The following is a 20760-nucleotide window of genomic DNA, read 5'->3' as shown; positions in this document are numbered from 1 at the left end:
GGCGAAGGTTCTACATATACCACACAAAGCCATACAATTGTTGAGGTATTGGTCAAGAATTTTACACTTGTAATGTTGGTGCCCTTTATAGCTTGTTCGGTGTGAGCCAAGGCTCCGTGTTGAAGGCCGTACATTGACATATAATGGTTTACTTTTTTAAATTGTTATTTGGATGGAGAGTTGTTTCATTGGCACTCAAACCACATCTTCCTATATCTATATATTGGAAAATTAATGATTTTTTTCTATGAAATTGTCATGCTGTGTTAAGAAAACACATACCTAAGTAAGACGTGGTAATAAAATCATGGCCAAAACTGGATAAAAAAAAATCCCCAAAAAGAGAATAATTGTGTAAAAAAGTGAAAATAAAAACGGGGAATAAGTTAGCAAGCAAAGAGTGAAATCCCCCCCCCCCCCCCTAAAAAAATAAAAAAAAAATAAAAAAAATATTTATGGCGGTCTCTAAATAATCACTAGTACTATAGTGGTCTCAAACTGTTTATAGCGACCAAGCTTATTGTTTCTTTCATGGTGAAGTTTTATCTTACCTAATAAAGATTCATATAGTAAACATAAGGATAAGTATAATATTATTAAAGTTCATAATTTAGTGCCATTTAAATAAAAGGTCAACATTTAAAACTTTCGCACTCGGTCAAATAATATCTATTTTTAAATGTCCAAGCCAGTATATGAATAGATACATTAGGAATGTTGTCTTATTTTAGATGGCCCTACTAATCTTCATGTCATGACCAAAATATAAATAGCATCAACCTATGGCGTTCGTCTAGGTACATTATCAAGAAATTGCCATTTTTCTTTGGCTCCATATTTCCCAAAAGCCCTTCCTCATTGCATTCTTAAAGCATGAAATAAGGAGCTGAACTGAGGTTGTAATTAAACTTGATAATATCAACTATCAAGGGTAAGATGCCCTTCCACCATACGAAACCCAATAACACCTTATACAGTTTATCCCGGGAGTGCAATATGGAACTGAAGGTGTATGTGAATAAAACATATGCCCATAACCCCATGTAACATATCATGTTTGCTGGACGTATTCTCTATTTCATGCAGTTTTATTCAGTATAAATGTTTGAACTTGTACTCGACGTTTTATCGCTGTGAAGAGCACCCATGTACTTTCTGAAAAAAAAGTTGTTTGGAAAATAAGACATAAAGTGGAGCGATAAGACAGTATTAAATTGCTAGCACAACAAAGCCATATTAAGACAATGATGAATGTTTTTTTTTTTAAATCAATTGAAGACAAAGCTCAGTACATTATAGCATATATCGTCGTTCTACTCTATTTGAAAGATTAAGATATTTTTTGCAGATCGAGTACTAGTCTAGCTTCAGAAGGTTACAACCATATAGCTAATATATGTATGCGCTATGTGCGGGTACAACCATATAGCTAACAATATCATTACGCTTTGTGCGGGTACAACCATATATAGTTAACAATATCATTGCGCTATGTGCGGGTACAACCATATAGCTAACACTATCATTGCGTTATGTGCGGGTACAACCATATAGCTAACAATATCATTGCGCTTTGTGCGGGTACAACCATATAAAGTTAACAATATCATTGCGCTATGTGCGGGTACAACCATATAGCTAACACTATCATTGCGTTATGTGCGGGTACAACCATATAGCTAACAATATCATTGCGCTATGTGCGGGTACAACCATATAGCTAACAATATCATTGCGCTATGTGCGGGTACAACCATAGAGCTACCAATATCAAAGCGCTATGTGCGGCAAACAATATCTATACGCGATGTACGCGGTTAATCTTTTAAGATTGTATCAGCTTTTTGTATTTCAAGCAGTGGCGGATCCAGAACTTTCCATTAGGGGGCCTGCTGACTGACCTAAGTGGGTTGGTCTTTTTTTTTTTTGGGGGGGGGGGGGGGCTCCAGTTATGCTTTAATGAATCCCTATAAAATCAACAAAAAAATCTTACGAAAAAGGGGGCTATATGTAAAGTATTATTTCAACTGCTTTTAATAACCATGCTCTTAAAGTTCTCCTTGAAAAAACATAGATACATGTTGAGATAAACAGAGCTACATATATAGTCGGTATTATACATTTTATTATTACATGTTGTACTGCAACGACACTGTCCCTGTTAAGTGGAGAGTAAATTGCTAAAATTGTGTTTACCCTGTCTACGTGTTTCTGTTCTAATAAAGGAGTCTGTAATCCTGTGGTCGTTTTTTGTTGCTCTCTGTCACAACTTTTTGTTTGTTTATAGTTGCAGTACAACTCATAGCTTAAATTACGATATCTATGGTGGCCGAATGTGGCCATTTCGCCTTTTCGCGTTTTTTTCCTTTCACTTTCACGCGAAATCGAGAAATCGAGAAATCGGGAAAGCGAAAATACGCGAGAGAAGAACGTGAAAACGCGAAAAGGCGAAATGACCGCATCCGGCCACCAGGTATCAGTTTTTTCTTCTCATGATTGAAAGCCACTCAGTAACCTACAGTTATTGATATCCATCTCGTTTGTGGTTTTTGCAAATCGGCTTATTGGCAATCATACACCATTTAATTCATATATATTAGAATCTCTTTCTTGCTCACAACCAGCTACTGAAAATAACTTCAGTCCATTAAAATAGTACTGCTTTAAAAATTAATTTTAAGTTATACCTGAACTTCATTAAGCGCCTTTTCCCATTTTTTACAAGGGGAACAGAATGAGTTAACAATTTCTAAGTGCGTACATCCATATTTATGTAACTTGATTCAGTGTTTATTATTTCAAAAATATTACAACCATTCCTTTTATAAAATTGTTTACTTTTTAATACTTAAATACTTTAATTTTATTAACTATAAATTAAGTATATGTTTTAATAAAATCATGAATAATTGTGTATATTAGTAATATTCATTTGAACAGAAGATATTTTACTGTATGGTTATTCTACCGATGAGCACACATCATAGTTCAGTCTGTGTTATGTCAGCAGTCATACCTAACAGACAGTTTATATACCAGTACTATTTATAGATTACTAATTATAATACCAAGTGATGCTCGGCGAAAAATGAGGATGTGTATTGCATCGTAGGAATTCGACAATCTCCGTTTGTTCACCTGTTTACGAATTGGGTCATGCATTAATCAGGACAGAAAGTGTTCTTGCTTGATACAGCGTGAACTGTTGAAATCAAATATATAAAAAATCTTTAAAAATATTGATCATTATCTTTTATTATGTTTTTTTTTCAACTTCTGTAATCGATGAGGAAATAAAATATTTCCGCCGTCTCTGTGTTGTGTTTCGTGTGGGACAGAGCTGTAGTGATAGCAAGGTAAAAGTTAGGTTTATATAGGTATCTATAAATACTACCTTGAATATGATTGGCTGAGAAGTATTTTGACGGAAACCTTGTAAAACTGTATAAAGTTAACTATATGTATCAGTATTATTCATTCTAAATATTAATCCGTTGTTGACATAATTTGATTAAGAGTTAAATGTGAGGACAAACTTAGATCAATTAAAACTTCAAAATGTTGTGTGATCGAATGGAATCAGGAAACTTTAATTCAAAAAGTTTATATGAAGAAAACTTTGAAAAGTTGACAAATGTAAGTATAATTTATTAATATTATAACTTTGCATAATGTTTCAGTGAATACTTGTTCATTTTTATGTTTGAAAAGTTTTTTGCGGACCAAAATAAAGACATAATATCGCTTTTATTCCAACTCAAATGCAACTTAAACATCACATGTATTTTTTTCACGTGCGATATAGATGCTAATCCGCAATCTAATCTGTTTTACATAAGTAAGTGTAAAAATCTTCTGTAACATTCACGCTTACTGGATTAACGTGTAACATTATATTGTCTTCTACATAACGAAAATATCTATTATATATCATCTAATTAATTAAAAAGAATGGTGTAATGCGATTTCAGTTCATTATTGCGTGTTCTTTAAGCCCCTTACTTAACGGTATAAAATGAAAAGTCTCTTATAGCTATAACATTCATTATATGAAGATACACCAAGGAGGCTGTATATCTTAGCTGTATATAGGCATTATCATGGACGTGTTCGATTTTGATTCACAGGTAAAAGATAGGCTTGTTAGTTTGTAGTGATGAAGTTATTTGTATAATTTTCCATCGTTCTATTTAAAAATTACCTAGGGAAATGTCAGACAACTGATAACCACTTTCTTCAGGGGAACATCTTAGTTGTATATTTAAATCATTAACCTTGCATCAATCTTATTGTGACATACAGTGTGTATAATTATTTAATGTTTTATTCTTTCAGAATTGGTGCGACGTTGAGAGTTTAGCTCTAATGTACCAAGACAACACACCATACGAGAGCAGTATGCTTCATGTCATTGACCAAATGCAGTGCAGTTCAGCATCTCCAGTTTCTACTGTAACATCTACCGAACAGTGCAATCTAGGTTTTGGAAAACAAGATTTGTGTTCAGCGAACCTGTGTCTTGATACACAAGAAACGATAGAGGATTTATTAGACTTTGACTTTATTCTTTCGAATAGTATTGAGAACAATTCATTGTATCCAGAAGACAACGAATCAAAAGTCAAGCGCGAGCCAATATCACAAGACCCACTTCCAGATTTTCATTCTACATTTATGGACATTCCTGATATCAAATTTGACAATTGTATGAACAATAACAACTCATTAGAAATGGAAAATGTGAAAAGTGACTTTTCTAAACCAATTGTTCCTAAACAAGAGTATACAGCTAGTTCATGTAGTACATATATGCACAATACAAATACCACCATGACTGTTCCACAATCTCACTGTAACGTCGTTACTCCTTCATCACCTCATCAGATGCGATATTCTATAAGTATTCCAGGCCATTTATCGCCTCCTTCATCACCAGAACTAGGCAATGTGATGTCACAAACACACAATCAAATGTCATCATACCACCTACCACAGTCCGTTCAACAAGTACATTCACCACAAACCCATATGTATCTGATGTCTGGTCATCCATTTATGGCCAAAATGTCACAACAGCCACAGATGATGCCACATCAAATGATAACGCCACCATCCTCGCCACAATTAGTTGATCTTCTTCTTCCACAGCAGACGATGGAACCAGGGACCATACAGCCAAAGCGAAGAGGTCGTCGTACCTGGGGACGCAAACGACAGACAAGTCACACATGCACCCATCCAGGTTGTAGCAAAACTTACACCAAAAGTTCACATTTAAAGGCTCATTTGCGAACCCATACCGGTGAAAAGCCGTATCATTGTACATGGAAAGGATGTGGATGGAAATTTGCCAGATCAGACGAACTTACTCGCCACTATCGTAAACATACTGGTGATCGTCCATTCCAGTGTCATCTTTGCGAACGCGCCTTCTCAAGAAGCGATCATTTGTCACTTCACATGAAAAGGCATATTTAACAATGACAATGAGGACTCTAAATTGGTCAAGAACTTATATATGACATTTATATTGACTGTAATAATATTTTTATACGTCGTATGATGTCAGTATGTAGAGACCATACCAATCCGACCAGCGTTGTGCTGGCCGAGAACTACTATGGTATGGTGTACCTTGCCGAAAGTCATGGCTGGTCCGTTTCGGTTAAGGCGAAAAAGTCCAAGTTGGTCTAAAGAGAGTTAACTCTCAATGTAAAATTATCATGTTAAGAACATGTAAAAGGTTTTGATACCAGTGTTGAACACAAGTGCTATTAAAGACGAACTATGCAGCGTCAAAAAAAATTGTAATGAAATGCAAGAATATGACAAACAACGAAAAGTTATTTATTGTTTTTAACTGTCGTGTTAATGTTAAAACAATGGACAAGTGCAATTATACTAAGTGCCTATAATACATATTTTATTTTGTATTGTTCATTAATTTCTTTATAAACTTAAGTTCTGAATTATACAAATGAATTTTTCAGAAGGAAAGATTTAATCTTGACATGCAACGCTTGTGACTGGTTTCAATTGTGTAGACCCGATTTCAGGTCATATGTGTATACCTTTGTAATCAGAAAAAGTCAAATATATTAGGATAGCAAAGAGACCACATAATTATGTTGATTTCATCCACCGCAGGAGTCGGTACTTAATAATTAAAATCAAACAATTGATTAAAACATCTTTCTAGGGTTAATTATTTTTGTTATATTATTAACTTTGGTGCTTTATATTGTTAAATTATTTGATATTATTTGTACTTGTATATAATATGCCCCCCTTACCTAGTCAACGGTGTTCACGTTAAAGTGCCATATACTATAAGTATAATATTATTAGCAAGTCTGTAAAGTCAGCATGGTCTGATTCTTACAGGTCTGTTAACACCTTAATATATAATAAATATGTTTAAAACTTATTCAATTTGTTTGTTTTACTGGTTGCTTTAGTCTTAAAGGGTGTGTTGCTGAATGATGACTATTTATACCAGCGGTAAATGCTTGATACATATTCTGGAAGATAAATTTTTTCACGTTTTACGTAAATCAGACAGCAACGCAACGATAAAAACAAAGTCTAAGAGGCCACCATACGGTCACCAACCATGCAAATGACAGTTGTCTCTATACAACATATCACCTTGTACTTGAAAAAATAACACTATCAAAAACATGCCTTAATAAAGATAATTTTTTCAAGCGACAAAATAAAATGCATATACTAGTACATGTAACAGTTAAAAAGTTGAAACAAAGAAGAGTCAATATAATAAACTGAGGAGAACTGGTGCAGATGTGGTATGAGTTACAATGAGACAACTATCCATCCAAGTCACATTGTATAAAAAAAAAGTTATAGGTGAAAGTACGGCTTTAGCATCGAGCCTTGGCTCACACCGAACAACAAGCTATAAAGGGTACAAAAATGAGTAGTGTAAAACAATTCGACCAGGAAAACCAACGGTCACATCTATATATAACAAGCCGACACCAACAAACAACAACCACTAAACAACAGGCTTCTAACTGAGGACCGGTGCATATAACTGCAGCGAGTATAAACGGTTTAACAGGCGCCAAAGTTTTCACCCTATGCCCTTAGAAAAGTAGTAAAACATAAAAAGGCACACTATAAAATATCAATTGAAATAGATTAACTCAATCAAAAAGAAATATTAACAAAAACAAGTAAACATACACTGAACGAATAAGTTTGAGTCGATATACAGAGACAACTAAAACTTGTCTATAGATGTAGAGGAAGAGGTTGTATACCGACCGACATTTAATAGAGGTATATATAAGACAGATTTAGACAAAGGGTTGATTTACTGAGATAAACTGCAACACATGAGACAAGGTCTAGAAACTGAGACGCACAGAATTATTCAGATGTATGATCTAGTGTCTTGAACAATGGTTTATGGACTTTACTCTTTCGCATTTTCTTGTTTATTTTTCCACTCGTAATTCAAAGTATAGGCAATAAGTAGGTTTGTGTTTGTTAAATCCGAATAAATATGTTGCGGCTCATCATTTTTACGCTGCTGACTAAATGGGATGCCATTTTGTTTAGTTTTATGGGAGAAATGAATGAAAAAACGAACAATTTTAAGTTCATTCAACAGATTGCAAATTATGAGTACCATCAGACAGAAAAAACACAACTGAAAAAAGTCGTTACAATTCATCACTATTCTATTAAGTTGCTGACAAAATCAGAAGTCATACACTGATGCATCATAAAGTTTAGACGTTATTCATAAAAATGTGACGAAAACATTTCTCTGGCGAACGGACGGATGGACGAATAGGTGAAAGGACAAGGTGATTGTAATATAACCCTGGGTTTTTTAATACGAAGTCAAATTTGTATATATACGCGGCCATTCATCCCGATGCAAGTGTTTGCAACTGTCCTAAATCTTGACTCTGATGTTCAGTAGTTTTCGTTTGTTGATGTGGTTCATTAGTGTTTCTCGTTTCCCGTTTTTATATAGATAAGACCGTTGGTTTTCCCGTTTGAATGGCTTTATACTAGTATTTTTTTTAGCCCTTTAGCTTTATAGCTTGTTGTTCGGTGTGAGCCAAAGCTCTGTATTGAAGACGATACCTTGACATATAATGACTTACTTTTATGACTTGGATGGACATTTGTCCTTTTAGAACATCTACTATTATGTACAGCAAGTCCATTATAAATCATATAATAATAGATATAGCTATTATATTATACCGGTTCATCACTTTGATTTTTTTTTAAATTTAAGACGAATTAATTTTCATTTTTTCGAAATTGTCTGAAAATAGTATTAATCGGTTAATAGTTTCAAAAAAAATGAAAAATGGATATTGGAAGATGTGGTATGAGTGCCAACGAGACAACTCTCCATCCAAGTAACAATTTATTAAATGTTAACCTTTATAGGTGAAGGTCGCAGGCACTTGTCTCAGAAATTTAAGGTATATAGGTATCTTTTTCTGAGACAAATGCCTGTGGTCAAGGTATGACCTTCAATACAATAGTATTAGATTGCTAACCGGTTTATCGTTCCAAAAAATATTTTCTGGAAATTATTATAATGGCACAACTTGACAGTTCAATGTTTTTGGTCTCTTTTCCTTCTACACGTTTTTCTTGATCACTTGTCGTTATGAAGATATAAAGTAAGAAGACGAGAGATGTTACTACAGTATTAGATGGATTGACTTGCACACATTCTCAGGTTCCGATAATGACCGACTTCATTTTAACATCTAGTATTGGTGCATGGAATTTCAAGCCATATTGCAGCAATTTGTTTAAAAAAAAAGATAATGCATTGGAAAATGTTTCACACTTATGTTTTATTGGACCAATAACAGGAGATGCCATGGTGCATGGTCATATTCAGTGCAAGGATTAAACAGTATAAGGGAGATAACACCGCATTAGAATTAAAATTTATTATGCGATTCATATATAAGACGTTCTAAATTAAAACATATGACTTCGGACTGTTCTGAGCGATATTTGTATACCCCACGCAACGAGTTGCGGAGGGTATAATGTTTTTGACCCGTCCGTCCGTCAGTCCGTCCATCAGTCCTGTTTCTTGTCGTCGCAACTCCTCTCAAACCACACAACAGAATTTCACGAAACCTTTTCAGATAATAAGGACATACTGGGTAGTTGTGCATATCAACGGGAAATTGCCATTCATTTTTTTTTTCTAGGAGTTACGCCCCTTTGAACTTATTTACTTTAATGTACTACTGCAACAGTTTGTCATCACAACTCCTCTCAAACCACACAACAGAATTTCACGAAACCTTTTCAGACAATAAGGACATACTATGAAGTTGTGCGTATCATGGCGACAGGAAATTGCGATTCATTTTTTTTTCTAGGAGTTACGCCCCTTTGAACTTATTTACTTTAATGTACTACTGCAACAGTTTGTCATCGCAACTCCTCTCAAACCACACAACAGAATTTCACGAAACCTTTTCAGATAATAAGGACATACTATGTAGTTGTGCATTTCGACGGGAAATTGCGATTCATTTTTTTTCTACGAGTTACGCCCCTTTGAACTTATTTACTTTAATGTACTACTGCAACAGTTTGTCATCGCAACTCCTCTCAAACCACACAACAGAATTTCACGAAACCTTTCAGATAATAAGGACATACTATGTAGTTGTGCATATCGACGGAAAATTGCGATTCAATTTTTTTTCTAGGAGTAACGCCCCTTTGAACTTATTTGCTTCAATGTACTTCTGCAACAGTTTGTCATCTCAACTCCTCTGAAACCACACAACAGAATTAAATGAAATTTTGTAGATAATAAGGACATACTATTAAGATGTGCATATTGGCAGGAAATTAATTTTTCTTATACAAGTTTTTTTCTTACACTTATTTAATTTCTCCAATGACAATGTGGGGACGTGGGGTATGTGAGCGTGCTCACTAAGGTTCTTTTAACTTATTTACTTTAATGTACTACTGCAACAGTTTGTCATCGCAACTCCTCTCAAACACACAGCAACTCCTCTGAAACCACACAACATAATTTCATGAAATGTTGTAGATAATATATATACTATGTATATGAGCACTATTTATCATTTAATACTTGTTGTTTGCACTGTTAATGTGGATAAAAATGAAAATATAGCAGTCTAAAAACGTCAATAATTGATACAGACTGCGAAAGTCGTATGATATAGCAGTCTAAAAACGTAAATAATTGATACAGACTGCGAAAGTCGTATAGCACTAACACATTGATGTGCTCATACATTTTCCTTCAGAAGCTTAGATAAAGTTAGGCCTATAGAAAGAAATTTATATCAACTGAAACTGTTCATATTTTAGGTAAATAATGTATAACATTACAATATTTTAAACTGGATCGGTGTTATTTCAATTCGGTTTGCTTATCTTTCAGTGGCAAATATATACACGGCGGTATGAGGAGACAAGAACAAATATAGCCAATATGCTCTGTATTTATCTTACTAACGCTGTAAAAACAAAATAAAAAATAATGAATTCTAAATGAAATTTGAGTATTAATCAAAGTTTCTAAATCCTAGCATAAAGATTTTTTAACAATTGTCCATATATATGTATAATCAAAATGTTAATAATAGACAATTTTGGTATATGCCACTATTCTAAATTAGATATTGCGTTGGATAAAGCATATATATGATAAATTGCGTTATCAATTGTGGACAACATACACGACATTTACAACATGACAAATAATGTAAATTAAACAATGCATAACAAGAGAAAATTAATCACAAAGAAATGATATGCTATATACATTTACATATTTTGATTGATTAAACAAATTACTGGTTTAATAATTTTGTTTATGTTTTGCATCTTACTAAGGCAGCAACCATTTGATTTTCTGGGGGGGGGGGGGGGGGGGGGGGTGGCTATGTTTTTTTTTGGAAAAAAAAGTTTGTTTCCAGGTTTTGGTGAAAAAATAATTTGTTTTGGACCCTGAGAAAAAAAAATGTTTGTTTCACCCTCAGCTACCACTATATGTAATGCTAAAATTGAAAGAAAAAAATTGTTTTCGGTTTGCCCCCCCCCCCCCCCCCCCCCCCAGAAAATCAAATGGTTGCTGCCTAAAATGAAATTTTAGACGTTATGTCTGTTCTTGTTCAGCTTTTTTTTTTATTAAACTCATCTTCATTTCAGTCTTGAAAGGGGGAGAAGGTTTGGTACCATTTAAAAAAAACGTTTAATCCCGCTGCAATTGTGTGCACCTGTCATAAGTCAGGAATCTGATGTTCAGTGGTTGTCGTCTGTTTATTCGGTTCATACGTGTTTCTCGTTTTTCGTTTTTTATATAGCCGGATTAGACCGATATTTTCCCCGTTTGAATGGTTATTTTACGCTCGTAATTTTTGGGGCTTTTTATAGCTTGCTGTTCGGTGTGAGCCAAGACTCCGTGTTGAAGACCGTACTTTGACCTAAGATGTTTTACTTTTATAAATTGTTACTTGGATGGAGAGTTATCTCATTGGCACTATTACCATATCTTCCTATATCTATAAGCAAATTGATTTTTTGAAATAATCTTTGAAACAAATTTAATAGTGGATAGATATTAGTCTTACTATACTAGTACCTATGTAACAACATTCAAAATATTAATAAGTAAACTTCTGCAAAGTGTGTCAATTGAGATGAATGGCTTGTTATTTATAATATCAATGAGAAAGGAGTCTGTTGACTGAGAGGGGATAACACCTTGCATGTCTATATTAAATCTCTGAATGAATAATTCCAAGGATTCTTCTCCGATCACGTGGAGTTAGATTAAGATTCACATTCCCATCGGACAGGGCTGTATATATGCACCCCACACCCACACAGACATTTCAATACCAAATCAACGTATTGAAAAGTTGTTCACAGACAAATTTAAATGGTTCATATATACGTTTTGACAAGAAGTTCTATCAATTTATCACGTTTTTGTAGAATTATTTTGTTCTACACGTTTTTCCAGTTCTCTTCGAATTATCTAATTTTTATTTTCTCATTCGGATTTAGAACAGCGGCTTTGTAACATGATCATTGTTATGAATAACACTTTTCTGAAAATGATATTGTATTATGATGGTAACTCACGTGAGAGTCTTACATGATGTTGCGTCTATATCCAAACTCGTTTTACATATTTATGTTAATTTATTAATGGCAGGAAAAGTACAAATTATACGTTTACAGGAATTTATTTGCAGTAGTCATGTTTATATGACCAAGCTTCCTTATTAATTATAATCTTTATTGTAAAATACATATATGACGTCGAAGTGATATTTTCTGTTTCTATTCGTTATCCCTCTCGTATTCCCCAGTGCGGGAAATATAGACGTTCGTCCGCATGTCTGTCTGGCGTTGTAAGCACTATCCCCTGTATTGCTAGATTTTGAGAAATTCATTTCAAACAGTTTTCAAAAGGTACAAGGCTTATGATTTAACACGCCAGACGCGCGTTTCGTCTGCACAATATTTGGAAGGACGGTCAAAAGATTGTATCAGAAATGTTTCGGTCGAGTTCGAAAATCAGTTTGGATAAACTATTAAAAAAGGATATGCCACTTTGAAATTTAAATTGTACAGAATTTTTTTATTGTAAGCGATTTTAAAAACAGCGTTTAGAAGGATTGTTATAAATCTTGTATCAAAGATTTGTATCGGCAATGTCTGGGAAGATTTCAAAATTTGCATTGATCAATTATTTTTTACAGGAGTTATGTCCCTTGAATATGTATATGGTATGAAAAATAGCGTACACCGACTGTGCAAGGGCTGTATAGCCAGTCAAGGTCGTTAAAAACTTCCATTTGTCCCCGAAATACCAATCCTACATTTATCAGAATGTATGTCAAAGGTGTTTATTAATAATGTTGTGTATGAAAATCAGTGCCTTTCAACGATTCTGGCCATTGTGTATGTCCATTTGAAATATAATTTATATTTTGAACATTGCATTGTAAACATTCTCACAGCTTCATTTCTGATTTCTATAAAAGGAATATCATCAAACACTTCGAAGAGTTCCAAGAGTTTTACTTCTTGGCAATAGAAATAATATGGAAAATAAACTGTTATCAATACCAATCTCCATTTGAAGGTTATTCATGGAAAATAAACTATTATCAATACCAATCTCCATTTGAAGGTTATTCATGGAAAAGATTTTTAAAAATGTTGCCTTTAAACAGATAAATAAATGTATGCATCTCGTGGGATTTGTTGCAATGTGAGGGTAGAATGCTGTTATTTCAGTTGTTTTCTTTTTATCTATTTTGCAATTTTGCAATTTTTTTATTTTCTATTTTCTGTTTTCAGTTTTTACAAATGAAAATAAAAACATAAGAATGAAATCTGAAAAACAAATGCGAGGCTGCCATATGTCATTTGACTCGACAGTGATGCTCAAATTAACATGTTTTTGTTGTGAATTGTATTGGGTTCATACGTGTTGAGTGTCTTGTTCTGCACGTTATTCCAGGTCTCACTATATTATTTAATATCTATTTTTCTCCTGCAGCTTTAGAAATGTAAGCTCCTTATATGTAATAAGATTAATGTTATAGATAATACTTAAATGTAAGCTGATATTGTATCATGATAAAGTTAACTCACGTGAGCTTCTTACATGATGTTGTCTAAAGCAAAACTCATTTTACATATTTTTGTCCTGTCGTGTATTGTTGCAGTAAAAAAAAGTGTACAGATAATACTTTTATAAATTATAAATGTTATAAAGGTTAAGACCCTCTGTGAGTAGTTTGGCCATGAAAGCAAAGATTAGTGAACTGAATATGATTTTTGATCGTACTAAATAACCATGATAAAATTGAGAATGGAAATGGGGAATGTGTCAGACACAACAACCCGACCAAAGCCGGATGCATTATGGTGTTTTAGTGATCTTTAGTGGAATTCAGTTATTCAAACCTTCCTTATACATAAAAAAGAAAGTAAGAATTTTAGATCAGTTTATTTATGGGAAAATTTTATAGAATTAAAGAAATGTCTTCTTAAGTTATGTATTTGCAATACCTCATTTTTAATACACTACCGCACTTTCGGACCCTTTCAAATGCCTAATACAAAACAAATCATACATACCATTTTTTATTTATCTTACACTGTCCAAATCGTAGCTATAAATGACGCTTTGGCAAGATTTTTGTTCAGAATTCTTTGTTTTATATTTTTGTCAAATGTAGCGGCAATAAAAGGGTCGTCCAAAGAAATTTCTCAAATTCCTTAAATGAATATATCCCTTATAGTAGCAAAAAGAATTTCACAGGATTTTCCTTCTTTGATAGCAATAAAGGGATTTTCATTGTGATGGTGTAATTGAGATTGTTGATTGACATACGGAACTTAGATCAAAAAGTTAATATTATCTGCTATTTGATTAAAAGCAAAGTTTCCCCAAAGCTGGTTAAATGATTGTTTTTTTCGCCTAAATATTACAGACAGGGACGAAGAATTTCCAATGAGATAACACACAAACTATATGGGCTAATTGAAGTAAGTTAATTGAAAAATTTACTTTATATCTATGTAGTGATAGATAGGAAGGTGTGGTATGAGTGCCAATGAGACAACTCTCCATCAAAGTCAAAATTTATAAAAGTAAACCATAAGCTTGAAAAGTTTGAATATATATTATAACAAAACGGATTGTCATTTAGCGATTCAAATTGAACATTAAAATTATCTAAGCCATCCAAAGGGAGAGAATAAAGTTTTGCCTAAGATATAGACTGACGAGTGCTGTCCCCTTCTAAGTAAGATATGACTATTAAAAAAAATGTTTATTTTTTCTGTAATGATAGACGTAATTATGCGTTATGATATAAAAATTAGAAGATTTGGTAAGATTGCCAATGAGAAAACTATATACAGAAACAAAATGCCATATAAAATAACCGTTGATCTATAGGTCACCGTACGGCCTTCACCAATGAGACAAATCATGATATATGTTTGTTCTTTAAAGTTTGTGGAGGTACCTTTTCAGGGAAACAACACTTTTTACAACCGATATGAAAGAGTTATGAGTCGATTTAGTCATCCTGCATGTCACAAATTTATTTATTATCGAGACAGAGATCATTTTGATGATAAAGGGTGCTTTACACGTCTGGTAGCGATTGGTTTCCTCTAACTCTATATTTGCTGATTCGAGACAGGCACTTGTACAGTAGAATGTGGCGGGGTTGAACATGATAGCGGGCGCCCAAACATCCCTTAACCTGGGACAGTGGTGTAACAAGTAACATTGAATTACCTCTCCTTGATAAAATCTGGAAAATGAATATTCAGTCATCAGAATTTTTTTGCTTTTTGTTTGTTTTATTGTTTGATTGTTTGGTTACTCTTTTTGCTCACCTTGGAAATACTTTTTTTTAAATGCTCTTAATGCCTTCATGTTTAATTGAGCATATCTAAGTCCCAGAGCATACAAAGAAGGAAAATTGTGATACATCAAAAATTCCACCAACAAAACAAATGTACAATTTTCTATCAAACTTCTATATTGGTTTTCAACTTGGAAAAGTTTTATCACTCTCAATTACGAAACAATAAATATCCATCGGAGTTGAGATTATACGATCATCGAGTTGCTAAATCAATAGGACGAATACCACTAATTTTGTTTTTTTATGATTTTAAAATCACGTAGACAGTATAAATATTTGCGTTTGAATTTGTTTATCTCTACATATACACATGTTTCAAATTCAAAGCCTTTTAGTTTTGTAATAGTATTCAAACTTTGTATATTCTTTCAATTGTGCATACATTCTAAGGATGAAATTTGAAAATAAAGCAGGACAGGATTTTGATTAAAAAAAAAAAAGCAGGATGAGTAACTTGGCAAAAAAAAAGGGCAGGTTGACAATTGTTGTAAACAAGTCAGGATAAGCTAAGAAAAAAAAAAGGCAGGACCGAATAGACTGAAAAATAAAAAGGCAGGACAGAGATTACAAATTAAAAAAATTGTTTTAATTGTTTTCCCAAAACAGAAGGTTGTACGAAGATTGAAGCCACACTTTAACACAGTGAAATAAACAAGAAATACTTTAACACAGTGAAATAAACAAGAAATACTTTAACACAGTGAAATAAACAAGAAATACTTTAACACAGTGAAATAAACAAGAAATACTTTAACACAGTGAAATAAACAAGAAATACTTTAACACAGTGAAATAAACAAGAAATACTTTAACACAGTGAAATAAACAAGAAATACTTTGACACAGTGAAATAAACAAGAAATACTTGACACAGTGAAATAAACAAGAAATACTTTGACACAGTGAAATAAACAAGAAATACTTTGACACAGTGAAATAAACAAGAAATACTTGACACAGTGAAATAAACAAGAAATACTTTAACACAGTGAAATAAACAAGAAATACTTTGACACAGTGAAATAAACAAGAAATACTTGACACAGTGAAATAAACAAGAAATACTTTGACACAGTGAAATAAACAAGAAATACTTTGACACAGTGAAATAAACAAGAAATACTTGACACAGTGAAATAAACAAGAAATACTTTAACACAGTGAAATAAACAAGAAATACTTTGACACAGTGAAATAAACAAGAAATACTTGACACAGTGAAATAAACAAGAAATACTTTGACACAGTGAAATAAACAAGAAATACTTTGACACGCTAATTTAGATTTTAATTTAGCACACTTATTGAAATTCGAAGGACTATACCCAGAAGATACAGTGTAGAGCTTTTGATCTTTTTAATTAAACAGGTCAGGTATTTAATTTAGTGGACATTTTTTAATAAATTTAAGCACTAGTATGGCCACAGCGATGAGTCAGTCTATGTGCAGTTTTTTTCTCGTGTGAAGCATAATAAATTAATCAAACTGTTACTTCAAAAAAACATATTTTACAAACTGTCTCACCTGTTGCAATATCTGAATAGATTTTTCAGATCATTGAACTCTGAAACTGACATCAGTGCAAAGTTAACCTTGTCATGCACAGGTTCATCTTATGATATATTCACCTACAAAATATCGTTAACCTTCCATGTGAAAAATCTAAAATTCTTTCCTCATACAAAAAAAAATGGCTATTGGAGCATAAAATATGACTGTATTGTATGGCAAGCTGTTTTGCTATTTATTCTACTTCAAGATATCTCATAAACTTTATACGATATCTTATATAGTTTATAAGATATCTCATATAGTTTATAAGATATCTAATATAGTTTATAAGATATCTTATATAGTTTATAAGATATCTCATTTAATTTATCAGATATCTTATATAATTGTCTACATAAGATATATCATAAACTATTTAAGATATATTATAAACTATATGAGATATCTAATAAACTTTATAAGATATCTTAATAAAAATTGTTTATAAGATATTTCATATACTTTGTAAGATATCTCATATACTTTGTAAGATATCTTTTAAACTTTAGAAGATATCTCCTAAATTTAAGGAGATATCTTATATAACATTAAATATATCTTATATAATATATAAGATATCTCATATAATATATAAGATATCTCATATATTAAAGGAGATATCGTATATATTATAGGGGATATGTTATATACTATAGGAGTATATAAGATATCTCATATAATATATAAGATATCTCATAAAAATGAAATTATATAAGATATCTTATATATTATAGGAGATATCGTATATATGATAGGGGATATCTTATATACTATAGGAGTATATAATATATCTCCTAAAGTTTATAAGATATCTTATATAGTTTATAAGAAATTTTATGTAGTTTATAAGATATCATATATAATTGTCTTTATAAGATATCTCATAAACTATATAAGATATCTTATAAACTAGATGAGATATCTTATAAACTATATAAGATATCTTATAAACTATATAAGATATCTTATAAACTATATAAGATATCTTATAGATTATACAAAATATCTTATATAAAAATGTTTATAAGATATCTCATATATTATATAAGATATCTTATAAACTTTAAAAGATATCTTATAAACTTTAGAAGATATCTTATAAAGTATATATGATATCATATAAACTTTAGGAGATATCTTATATAACATTAAATATATCTTATATAACATTAAAAATATCTCATATAACATTAAGGATATCTGATATAATATATGAGATATCTTTTAAAAATGAATTATATATAATATCTTATATATTAAAGGAGATATCTTATATATTATAGGAGATATCTTGAAATTCGAATAAATAATAAAACGGCTTGCCATAGTATTGACATACGGAAATCCGTTCGGTGACTGGGACAGCAATCTTTGATTGTGCTATTCAGTACTACCTTTTTTGTCCTCTTATGCCGATGTTTACTCTAGTGCTTATTCAGTGCTTTATGGTACTATCTTCTTAGCAAGGTATGGTTTTCCACTGAGCGCGAAGAAAAGGAGGGACCAAACCCGATCCACGTTAGTATGCTTTTCCTGAAGCAAAAGCCTCGTTAGTGGATGTTTAACGTTTTGCTGTTTTTAATTTTGTTTTCCAACTTGACTAGACCTTCAGATCAAATCAAATCAAAGTTTTATTTATTGTCAATACATAGTAAACACAATAGCACAAGCTTTAGCGAGCTTTCAAAATCGACATTATAATAAATTACACACAAGAAAATTAAATACAAACAATACACTATTACATATTGATGCACGTTGAATAATTTGATTTTGATTTACCTGGTTTGACAATGGTCTTTGGTTTTTTTCAGTCACTCCTACTATACTTCCTCCAATAGAAAACAGTCCTCACGTGTCTGTTAACCCATCATGAGACATGGTCTCACACCTGTCTTGTTCTTTTTCATCGGTTTACTTTTATAACATTTAAAAATAAGAATATGTGGTATGATTACAAAAAGACAAATCTCCAGAATGGTGGGGTAAAAAGTGTTTGCTTTAGGAAAACCCTTCCCCTAACTTGGAACGGTATTGTAACAGTAAAGCATAAGAACAGACTAAAGGGCTTTACTCAGTGGATCGATACAAAGCACAACACCCATAACGAAGAAACAAAAGATACCAAGTAAAGAATCTAGAGTACTCACATGTTTACCAAAAGCTAGTTCAAAACTTATAACAACTAATAAAAAATAATTTATCTTAGACTAATATACCAACCAGCTCACATCCAACTCTAATGGATTGTGTGTAAAGATACCATTACCAGTTATCCTATTGTTACTTTGGTTTCTATGGTATGTGTTTATGTTCCCTGAATCAAGATTTGTAATGATAATCCACCTTATTTAAACGCTATTGATTTTTTTTACTTTTGTCTGTAGTGCATATTTCATACACGTTGGCTTATAACTCTGAAACCAAAGCATTTAGAGCAAATCTGACGGGATAAATTTGTTTATTAAGTCAAGATCTATCTGCCCTGAAATTTTCAGATGAATCGGAAAATGGGTTGTTGGGTTGCTGCCCCTGAATTGGTAATTTTAAGGAAATTTTTGTCGTTTTCGGTTATTATCTTGAAAATTATTATAAATAGTCATTATGTTCAGCAAAGTAAGATCTACAAATAAGTCAACATGATCAAAATGGTACAGACTTATTGTTCTTAATAGTCATTTTTTACAAATATTTCGTAAATTTTTGTAATCTTTTACAAAAATCTTCCCCTCTGAAACTACTGAAACAAATTGATTTGTTTATCTAGTAAATATCTTTCTGCCCTGAAATTTTCAAATGAATCGGACAACTGGTTGTTGGGTTACTGCCCCCCCCCCCCAAAAAAAAAATTAAAAAAATAGGTAATTTGTAAAGAAATTTTGCCGTTTTGGGTTATTATCTTGAATACTATTATAGATAGAGATAAACTGAAAACAGCAATAATGTTCAGCAAATTAATATCTACAAATAAGTCACATGACTTAAATGGTCAGTTGACCCCTTAAGGAGTTATTGCCCTTTATAGTAAATTTTTAACAATTTTCATTAATTTGGTAAATTTTGGCAAGTTTTTACAAAATGTTTTCCTCTATAACTAAAGGGCCAGGTTCATTACAGATAGAGAAAATTTTAAGTAGCAAGAATGATCAGTAAAGTATGATCTACAAACACATCACCATCACCAAACACAATTGTGTCTTGAATCCATCTGTTTCCTTTGTTTGATATGCACTTAGACCAAGGTGAGCAACACAGGCTCTTAAGAGCCTCTAGTTTTGTATCAGAATACAATTTGCATAGAATGACCCAAATAAGCATTCATACATTATTCAAAAGTTTCAGTCACCATACATGTTTACCTCTGAATAGGCATTCATGTTAATGATTATATTTCATTGATTTAAAACAGAAGATTGCACAGAACTACAACATCCATTTAACCGTCTACAGAAGTCACTAACGTTATCATGCCTTCGAGATACCAAAACATATATACAACTTGTATTGTTCTGATAATCTGTTATTCCCTATGGACATATTAAAATTGCATTAATACCACGAACCTTGTTCAAGCAATATTTATCAGTGTATCTTTGGGCCTCTATAGTTTTGCTTCAAACAGCAATATTGCTTGTCTAGCTTTATGATCCTTGCAAAGTGTGAGAACTGTACCAGTTGTATAATATAAGCTGTAATATTAGGTAATGTAATATTAAAATTACTATATTGATC

General features: G+C 32.2%; 1 protein-coding gene across 1 annotated transcript; it reads left to right on the top strand.

Moving 5' to 3' along the window:
* Positions 1-3412: 3412 nt before the first annotated feature.
* LOC134713661 (Krueppel-like factor 4) lies at positions 3413-6427 on the top strand. Its single transcript, XM_063574958.1, has 2 exons — positions 3413-3636; positions 4336-6427. Exons 1-2 carry the CDS (start codon positions 3559-3561, stop codon positions 5476-5478), a joined length of 1221 nt encoding a protein of 406 aa, XP_063431028.1. The 5' UTR covers positions 3413-3558; the 3' UTR covers positions 5479-6427.
* Positions 6428-20760: the final 14333 nt, after the last annotated feature.

The sequence above is a fragment of the Mytilus trossulus genome, chromosome 1, assembly GCF_036588685.1.
Source record: "Mytilus trossulus isolate FHL-02 chromosome 1, PNRI_Mtr1.1.1.hap1, whole genome shotgun sequence".
Taxonomy (NCBI): Eukaryota; Metazoa; Mollusca; class Bivalvia; order Mytilida; family Mytilidae; genus Mytilus; species Mytilus trossulus.
This window is presented reverse-complemented; position numbering and strand designations above follow the sequence as displayed.